At 39.0% G+C, this 10000-nt stretch overlaps 2 protein-coding genes across 4 annotated transcripts in view; one reads left to right on the plus strand and one right to left on the minus strand.

Annotated features, from left to right (window-relative positions):
* LOC138027238 (uncharacterized) overlaps positions 1-4477 on the minus strand; it is a 21720-nt gene extending 17243 nt beyond the window's left edge. Inside the window, exons 1-6 of one of the 2 annotated variants that reach the window (XM_068874789.1) lie at positions 4350-4457; positions 3435-3566; positions 2277-2596; positions 1688-1833; positions 848-1091; positions 42-383 (exon numbers count right to left, since the gene is read on the minus strand). In XM_068874789.1, coding sequence (XP_068730890.1) covers positions 42-383; positions 848-1091; positions 1688-1833; positions 2277-2588 — 1044 coding nt within the window. In that variant the 5' untranslated portion in view covers positions 2589-2596; positions 3435-3566; positions 4350-4457. Of the gene's footprint in view, positions 1-41; positions 384-847; positions 1092-1687; positions 1834-2276; positions 2597-3434; positions 3567-4349 lie in introns of both variants that reach the window. The other variant, XM_068874788.1, reaches the window with a different exon arrangement.
* Positions 4478-4611: 134 nt separating this feature from the next.
* The window catches only part of LOC138026094 (uncharacterized), a 9615-nt gene continuing 4226 nt past the window's right edge, over positions 4612-10000 (plus strand). Inside the window, exons 1-6 of one of the 2 annotated variants that reach the window (XM_068873290.1) lie at positions 4612-4732; positions 6284-6603; positions 6980-7134; positions 7556-7796; positions 8093-8452; positions 9014-9607. In XM_068873290.1, coding sequence (XP_068729391.1) covers positions 6292-6603; positions 6980-7134; positions 7556-7796; positions 8093-8452; positions 9014-9607 — 1662 coding nt within the window. In that variant the 5' untranslated portion in view covers positions 4612-4732; positions 6284-6291. Of the gene's footprint in view, positions 4756-6264; positions 6604-6979; positions 7135-7555; positions 7797-8092; positions 8453-9013; positions 9608-10000 lie in introns of both variants that reach the window. The other variant, XM_068873292.1, reaches the window with a different exon arrangement.

The following is a 10000-nucleotide window of genomic DNA, read 5'->3' on the forward strand; positions in this document are numbered from 1 at the left end:
AAAATAACTCATGTAATTATTAACTGATGGCTGTCACAAACCTTTTTCTTTAACATGTCCCTCCAGTGTCGAACATATTTTCCTTCCTCGTCATTTCCATCCAATGAGTCCGCGTACACTTGAAGGCACTTCTCCACTCTTTTTGAATCCAAAGTAGAGATAGCAGAGCTAAAAATGCGCAGTGTCTTGGTGATCTCAGAGCTGAACTTTCTCATTTCCTCGTCTAAATCATGCTCAGTGTCTCGATACGTGGCCACAAGACCTTTCGCCAGGTAAAGATCGTCGTAGCGACTTTCTACCTCATTGATCTCGCATTCTAGCGCTCGGACATTATGGTCTTGATCCAGCGCTGGGAAAACGTTTGCTATTGATTGAAGCTCATACTGTTGGAAAGAAAAAGTTCGGATGCTCTATCAGTAAAAAAAGCAGAACTGAATAATTAGGTTTACATAGCAGTCGAACAACATAATCTTAGCAACAGTTAGGAAGATATGTTAGCGGCTTGATCACCTTCAAACTATACGTAGCTTTGAAGCTTTACTCCTGCCGTTTTCTGGCTTTACAACATCTCGCTCTACCGTCCCACTCGAGGTCCGCCACGCTTGTGAACAGCCAACTGGGTTGCTTACTGCAAGCTAATTTCGTCACCTTATTATGTTTATTTGAATTATTTGTTTCTGTATTTGCCTGACCCCACTAACCTTTGTGCTATAAATACTGCCGAGGGTAAGCAAAGGTCAAGTTGTTTATTTCTTTCTTGTCGGAAGTGTAACAAACGTGTTTCATACTTTTCACTAAATTCTTACCGGTCACTAATAAAATGATAATGGGTGGTGACTAAACCTACCTGAATGGGGACTCCCTTTCCTTCATTGATTTTTTTCAATCTTGATGGAAACTCCTGAATAAGTTTCACCAGGTCCTCCAAGTTAGTTGGGTTTTTCTCTGGCAGGTCTGTTGCATAGTACTCGATAGATAAATCGCTAGCACTATCGCATTCGGACGACAGCTTCTTCAATTGAGTTTCTAAGCCGGCATGGACCACTCCTTGAATATCAAGTCCTCCATCAAATTTACCATTCATGGTCGTTCTGTGATGTCACAAAATAAAGCGTTGTTGGGTTGGTTATTGGTTGGTCTCTAGTGGGTTTCAATGTGATGGTGTTATGTACATTTCGTGTTCACGGAAGTGGTTGTGGTGTTGATTACGATGATGGCTGTGAATACGATGTTAAGTTGTTGGTGACGGAAAACAGGGATAGCGCGATAAGGTGATAATGACGATAATAACGACACTTATATTAGCAATGATGGTGGTAGTTGCGGTGACAATGTGAGATGTACGCCGTTTGTGATAAAGACGGTAATGATTGTAATGATTGATTGTGGCGGTGGTGTTGATGACATGACGGCATGGTAATGACGTGCCTGCTTCTAAAGCTTTTACTCATATTTCATCTAATTCCTTTTTGCACTGATAGTCAGCTCATGCGAGAAATATCTAAAGATTGATGACTTTTCCCCTTGACAACATTTAAGTGGAACCCTGTCATGGAGTTAATCAAGTAAACAAGTGTAACTTTTTGATTGATTGATTGATTGATCATTCACTAAAAACGCTACATTTTCAAGTTGCGCAAAATTATCAAAGATAAGCAATTCTGACATACAATTATTGGTGCGTCACCTTCCTGTGGAAGACGATGACTTGAATTTGAGGCTTGCAATCATTTCAGCGCCATAAGTCACGCTTCTCACATAGTGAGAACCCAGGGATGGAGATTTCTCCATTTCAGGTTTAGCAGTCGTTGCTCCATCCATTGTTTCATTGACCTTGAGAAAAAAAGGGTGATAACCAAACAGTTCCAAAGAAATATGTAATAGGAGTAGTAGTAATAGTAAACTTTATTTTTAAAGTGTTATTCGTTCTAGCATTTTCACACTAATTGGTGAAACTAATTACAAAACAAGGTAAACATCGATTAAAACTCGAGAAAACTCTTGTTAAGAATCCCTAATTACCTATTGCATCCTATTGAATAACTTCTTACATCCAATTAATGGAAAAAAAAACTGAGGTAAACACTAAAAAGTATAAAAAGTACAACCTAATCTAATATCTACCTGCATCCCATATCTTCGTTAATAAACTTAATGTTAAGTCTCTGTTCCTTATACGATGTTTAAAAGCATTCAGACCGTTCGTATGACGAAAATATCCTGAAGTCATTTATAAGATCGTTATTTTTCAGAAAGCACAAATCGCTGCATCTCACCGTTGTGCATTTCATGACAGCCAAGACCTCTGTAGTTCCCTCTTCCTTCTTGGTGTTACTGATGTACTTCCCTGCTCCTTCTACTTTGAGAATGTTTGCTTTGATCTTCAAAGAAATATCTCCAGATATGTTCAGCAAGTCTCTGACATCTTCGTTTGATTTTATGATTTTGTAACGGAACGAGAATGTGTTCACGTCCTGTGTTTTGATGTGGATATCTGGCTGAAAAAGGTCCACACCCGCTCTGTTATCTTTGGCGTCATATGAACGACCAATACACAAATTAGAAAAGGCCCACGCTGGCACATTCATCAGGAAATCTACAAACCAAATTGTGAATAAAAGATTTCAAATGTAATTTATAAATGTCATTTGTAAACGACGCTGCGGCAAATGTAAAGGAAAGCGAGAGACGAACCTGTCTTACAACATAATGGCATGGACTAATTATTATACAAACAATTTTCCTCGTCCAAAAAGAATGTTTCTCTCATTGTCAACGAATCTACTTATTAAGAGGCTGGTCTCTTTTCTAAGAATAATGTGACAAATTGGAGACACAAACCGACAAAAAAGATAGAGATTCCTCAATTCTATCGTTTATGTTAACATTTCTTCGAAAGCCGGTTTTAGTATTTCTCATTCTGATGTTGACATTAAACCATGTTCAGGCAAAAACTTGCAGTGCTGAGTTCTCTGTCGGGTTTTTGTTAAGCCTAACTTACTTGGAGTGGGCAAGATCTCTCTCGGTTTCCGTTTTCATAAGCTCATATAAATGCAAGACTAGTTCCAAGAAAGCCGGAAACTTTTATTCATTCGATGTTGACATGACAAAACCTATCGATAGTGATGAATTTGCAGTTTGGGTGACCGTGATTGCCAAAGAACCTTTGCCAGTCAATAGATTGCGGTATGCTAATCGTAACTGCATTTCTGTGGACAATTCGTGTATGAAAATCGGATTGCATGAACACGGTTCAAAAAGGTAGACGAGGTAACACACAATCATTTTGGTAAAGTTCAGCTTTGGGTACAAGATCACACTTTACTGAATTAATCGATTGAATGGCTTTCGCTTTACGGTGTGCATTAAATAAATACACCTCATATTATGAGATCACGTTATTCTGAAACTTAACTGTAATGGATTGAGTATACCTATATCATCCAGCCCGAGGAATTCGGGTTATATTTGTTTTCTATGTCGATACGATCACGCCTTTTGCCAGTAGCATAGATTCTGAGAATATGGCACTGAATATGGCTAGATTATTATCCTGGGGCCGGTTCCTGGAAGGAGGAATAAATTACACCAAGTATAACAGTTATTCCACGGATAAATCTGCTATTCTAACAGAACAGAATTCATTCCGGAAATATGGGTATTCATGGAATAAGGCACATTTATCCCTGGAATAGAGTTATTACATCTTTCAGGAACTGGCCCCTGGTGCCGGTTCCTGAAGGGTGTAATAACTCTATTCCAGGGATAAACGTGCCTTATTCCGGCACATTTATCACTGGAATAGAGTCATTACACCTTTCAGGAACCGGCCCCAGGTCAATAAATTATTAATTCTTGTGATCTCATCCATGATAATCGATAACAGATAAATTGCATAGCTGTAGCTGTTGCTAGCCAAAATGCATTATATAATATCTTTTATAGGGCTCTTTTAACGTTTTCCTTCGTAAAGTTACTATTCTTTTAATTCTATACTGTATTATTGGTCATTTTAATGCGTAAATGATTCGAAGTCAAAGCAAATCTTTAGAGTCAAAGCGTGTCATGATCACGTTCGCTTCTTATAAAGCTGGAGGCGAGGAAACCGGTGATTCAAGATCATTTTGATTCGAATGATACTTGCAGCAACCGAAATAATTAGTGTAGATTCATTTAGTTTCTAAAACGTCAAGGAAATGCCATGCTAGTAACGTTATGGATCCCATGAAAACTGAAGTTACAAACATTAGTTACAATCAGACAAGAAAGGCCAAGTAGCAAGCAAATCTATTGACTGCTGAATAAAACAGGAGAATCATAACACTCGATGGATGCATTCTCTGTCTTACCTTTGAGTTAAGCGGGCCAGTAGCGAGACTTTCAACTTGTTAAAGTGATCTCGAGTCATGCACAATCTCGCTGGGGCTTCTGCCTTAGTTGACAAACTGGGAGTGGCGGCAAGGAAAGCTCAACAACCTTCCACAGCTATAACCTAGCAACATTGACAGAAAAACACCGAGAAGGAGCAAATTGACCAATGGTGAGTCCCCCAATTCTGTAGCAATTGTTTGTTAAATGTTCAATAATTAATTTTGTCTTTTACCCAGTCTTATTGGGGGTTGCCCCACCCAAAACTTTGCTTTACAAGACTGAACCTAAAGGCGAGATGTTTGTTCGATGAAGTACGATTCCGTTATTTATTGTTGAATTATTTCTTCGAGGCAGCTTTCAGGTACGCTATTTGCTAATAGTGATGTGTTGTAGTCCAACAGTCCTCTTGATGGAAAACTAAGGGCATTCGTGATCACACTCAAACTTCCGGCTTTACTTTCACTTCGTTTGTCTCATATTATTTGTGGTGCTGCATCTCATTGGGCTCTCACTCTTGACCATAATTCGCCGAAATTTACGGCGTGAAAGGTAGAAAATATAATCGCTTAAACCTGCAGGCAGTTTTCAAAATATAATACAAGAAATATGGTTGGATTTGCTTAGAGCTTTGGGCTCTAGCACGGTCTACTACTCCCCGAGTGACCACTACTTTCGAACGTGAAACAAGTCTTCAAAATTCCTCTTTGTAACTTCGTGTACTTTAATGTATCCTTGAAGTTTTTTCCAAGTTAAAAAACAAGAAACAAAACAAAAATATACCTGGGAAATTCAGAAAATGCGTTTGATCAGAACTGACGATCGTCGTACAAGTTTGTTACTGGTCATGCGTGGCGTAGATTCAAACTGGGTCAAATTATCGACTTACATATTTTTTGAAATTATAATCCTGTCTGGAGAAGTGTGAACAAGGAATCGTTATTCAGTTGCTGATGTAAACGCAATTTATTGCAAAGACGTAGAACGAGAAGCAAAGCTTCCATAAATTGTTTTGACAGTCGGCTATTAATCTTCCTCTTTTTCGACTGTTTCTTAACCTGTCACAGAACGTGGATAATCTCTCAATTTTGTTGACTTTCTTTTTCTCAGAGCCGATTCATTTACGATTCACTTTATCTCTTTAAGGCATCAAAAACATCCGTCGCTATCAGTTTGAGTAAGTTTAACCTCGTCCACGGAATATTTCTCAGCCATATAATTTGTCTACAGAAAGGCACAGCCGCAAACGAGATAATAATTTGTGTTACAGTCAAACCAAGTGAAGCGTACCCCTCAAGATTGCATTAATGAACTGATTATTTGAAACTTGAACCCGCTAGTCGTTTCAAGAATGCAATAATGAATTGATTATTCGAATATTGAACTCGCTCGTTCAATCCAAGAATACGGCTAACGGGTTCCGTTTCCGAAAAATCGATTCAGTATTGCATTCTAGAAACAGTGAATTGATTTTTCGAAAACGGAAGCCGTTAGCGAATTTAGCCGTATTCTTGGATCGAGCGAGCGAGTTCAATATTCGAATAATCAATTCATTATTGCATTCTTGAAACGACTAGCGGGTTCAAGTTTCAAATAATCACTTCATTAATGCAATCTTGAGGGGTACGCTTCACTTGGTTTGACTGTAATTTGGTCGATTCGACGCGTGAATGACTCCTCGATTCTGGCCCGAAGCTCCTCCACACTGAGGGGTGGAACACGTTCATAAAACTTAGAAAGATTTCATTCTCTCTGAGTGCAAACGTAACTGCCATCAATGATTATATGCCTGTCGAGGCGATTCCTTCTATTTCAATCTGTTTTTATAAAAAAACGGCTAATTATAGAGTCAACTATAAAGTATACAAAGCAATACCAGTTGGGAAACTAAATAAGGATCTAATTTTTCCTCCAGGATCAAAGATGAATATTCCTGCGTTCACTGCCCCCACTTTGAGCATTGGCAGCACATTTGATTTAAACCGTGCAAGAAAAGGCCAAGATATTTTCCCATCGGATATCCCAACAAAGACTGAAAATGTCAACTCGTTTTCCTTCCGCTACAAAGTCGTCGCGGAAAACGACGAAGTCAAAGAATTATTGGGTGTACCCTTTGATCTGCCATTGAGGATCAAGGCAAACAAGGTATCTGTGGAAGGTCCAGGGAAATATTTCACCGACATTAAAACCGAGGAAGGAAAAACTGAAGTATTGATTCTCATGAAATGCATCACGGTAAGACTCGTTGCGTCGTTTGATAAAACTGTCTTCTACTTAAATGTTATGTTATGTTTTATGATACGATTTGCATCGATTCTGATAAAGCTCGAATAGCATTTAATTGAGAGTTCCTTTTCGTGAATGAATAACATTTCTTGGATTAGAAGTCAGAAGAACACTAACAAACCCGAGCTTTTGCCGAACACGAGTTAGAAGATTAAGAAAATAACACAAACAGCGGTGATAAACATTGTATTCCAACGCATTTTTATATAACATGACGTTATTTTCTTAATCAAGCTACGATGGCCTAAGAACAAGAGTTTATACGAGTTAGAAGATCACGGTGTGAAAACTCTTGAGCTGTTATTTAAGTGCGTTTTCTTTTAAGGTCTCCAAGAGGATAGACCACTCAGCAAAGCCTAGTGAGATCCTGAAAAGACGAAATGTGGTTGATGGACTGGGTACCCATTATGTGAGGCGCGTCTTATATGGAGGTCAGATGGTGGCGAGTATCAAACTCAGTTTTCCACCAACCTTAACAAGGTATATATATGGAAAATATTTTATTTAAATTCGCTTATTTCTTTGCCAGTGAAGGGCCATATATCCCCAAACCATGTTTCTAATATAAGTGCCTGTAAAGATCAGTTATGCAGTTCATTTATTTTTAATTACAGTTTGTGATAATTTTTTCAACTGCAAAAGTGCTTGCTTGCTTCCTTCTTCTATGATTTTCATATATTCATTCTCATTAATTACTTACTTAGTTGCTTATTTCATTGCTTGCCTGCTGTGTTATTTACTTACAACCTAAAATCTCCTGACCTGTCAGTTCACGGAATTCAAGCTTTGGTTATTCCCTGTCAGATTGAGAATATATATGTTGAAGTATTTGTGTAAGCTCAATTTAAAATGAAACAAAATGAACACAATAAGCAGTGATTTCCTTTTCGCTCCATTTTAGACCTAACATGAAAGGGACCGTACAGGGAGAATTGCCTTCTAAAGATTTGGCTAAGGCTTTGTCTCAACAACTGAATATTATGTCATCCGAGTGCGAAGGGGCATCCAGCATTTCCATTTGTTACTACACAACAGAAATGCCTTATCAGCCTTTACCGACTTGCAATCTTCAGGAGCTGATAACATTGTTACAGGCCTTCAGAGTACACACAATCAACGAAGGGAAAGAGATTCCTATTGAGGTATTTTTCCTTCTTTGATTTAGTCTGGGCTTTCTAGGCTGGTTACTGACATTTTAAACTCGTGAATGGGAAGCTATGAGCGAGTTGTAGCAGTTTGTTGAGGAAAAGACTCACTAGCTCGGTCGCTCGGTCGATGGGTCGTTAAGTCCGCCTTCTTCGATATTTTGATTTCTTTAAATCGACTCAAAAATTAATAGATCCAACGAAGAAATGTTAAAATGGCATTTAAACTAAAAAACTTGTGACTATATATAAATTGTAAAAAATTCTTGACTGCTTTAATTTTTGTCACCTAGGTGGAGCTTCAACCAACAGAGACATTGATACCATCTGTGAAAACATATCAGCCAAATCGGGTTCTGGTAAAAACATTGGAGGAAATAGAAAACCGCTTTGACGATCTTCGCACTGCTGACTACTTGGTAAAGAAGTACCATGAACAGAACGATGGCGAGTTGGAGGAAGACGTGAAGCGATTTGGTCAGGAAGTACGTGAAGTGATGAAAATCTACGTGGATGCCATCTCGATGTTAAACGTGGGTGGAAAGGAAAGCCAATTTGACGACTGCTTTACGGCTTATGAAAGCGCCTTGGACGGGTATGATGAGGAGGGAAAGTTTGTCCAATTCTGGAGAAACGTTCTGACGAAAACAAAGGTTTGTTTTAAGATAGAGCCCGTATCAGGTCCATGAGTTACTTTTGCCACTTTTTTGGCTACTTTTAGAACTTGAAAATCGTTTCTTTCGAGCAAGATCAAAATACATAAACATTTCAGTTTGTAGGATGCAGCCTCTAGTCTTATTGAGATAACAATTACAAATTCGCGTTAGCTTTCAATAATTTACGGAGATATTAATGTTTTCTCCTAGCTACTTGTGTCAGGTGCCACCAATTCGCTGTTTAATCTTAGAAATAGCGATTGCAGGACAACTTAGAAAACAAACCTGCAAGATCAAATTCAATGGACGGCCGGGATGTAGTGATGTAATCTTCCTAAGAAGGATCAACACTACCGAGAAAAACATCGAAAAAGTATAGACAAAATCTAAGACAGGAAGGATTATAGTGTTTCTAGTTTTTACATCAAAGGCTTTGAAATGAATTGCCGTGAAGCATAATTGTTTCTGTTCAATCATGATCAGCGTTTAATTTGTGTCTGTTTATTTAAGAATTATCTTTACCATAAATATATATATTTTACTTTTTTCAATTTCAAGCTTCCACCAGGGAAAGATCTCAGTATTGTTTTGATCGGACAACCAGGAAGCGGAAAAAGTGCAACCGCAATCAGTATCGTTGGAATCGCTGGAAAGCACATCTTTAAAACAACTCCCTGGTCAACCACTACAGCGTCGTCAGAATTTCAGTTTGGGTGCAGAATAGAGGAGCGAAAGATTGACGTGTTGGACACCCCCGGAGTTCTAAAGGGAGAACTCGAAAAGGAGGTCCCTAAAATTCTCAGCAAGTACCCTAACGGATTCGACGCCATCGTCCTAGTAGCGAAGTATGGCGAAAGGCTGACTGCTAAAGATGCAAAAGCGTTGCAGTTACTGCGAGAATTTTTAGGTGACAAAGCTAAGGACCATATCATATTGCTTCTTACTTACGCAGACCAAGCTGAGCACGAGACTAAAGAAGACAGAGTCACATTGTCCCTTGACGCATACCGTGAGCTCTGGCTGCAAACTCTTCCAGACTGGGCTCAAACGTTTATCGAAGAAATAGATGAAAGAGTCATTTTCTTCAACAACCGATTGAGTCCAGAGAGAAACCCTGACGCTTACAAAACTCAACTGTCGCAGTTAATACGGGTAAGCTTAGGAAATCTAAAAGTAGAATTTCCACGAACTAGACCCATGATGAGTACAAGGAAAGGTTACGTTTATACAAACGTTGGCCGTGTAGCACTTATATTTTAAACAGAGTTAACTGAATAGAGTGTAATGTGAAGTGCTAGATTTCAATCCCATATGAACCATGTGAGCGTTAGCCATACTGATGGAAATGAGCCCACACAAGGACAGAGAAAAAACTCTGACCAGGGTGGGAATTGAACCCACGACCCTCGGGCCAGATCTCCGCCGCTCCACCGACTGAGCCACAAGGCCAGACGGGAGCAGGCCGTGGGAACTGAAGATGCCAAAGCCACGGCAATGAACATGTACAAGTACAAGGAAAGGTTACGTTTATACAAACGTTGGCCG

The sequence above is a fragment of the Montipora capricornis genome, chromosome 12, assembly GCF_036669925.1.
Source record: "Montipora capricornis isolate CH-2021 chromosome 12, ASM3666992v2, whole genome shotgun sequence".
NCBI classification, from domain to species: domain Eukaryota; kingdom Metazoa; phylum Cnidaria; class Anthozoa; order Scleractinia; family Acroporidae; genus Montipora; species Montipora capricornis.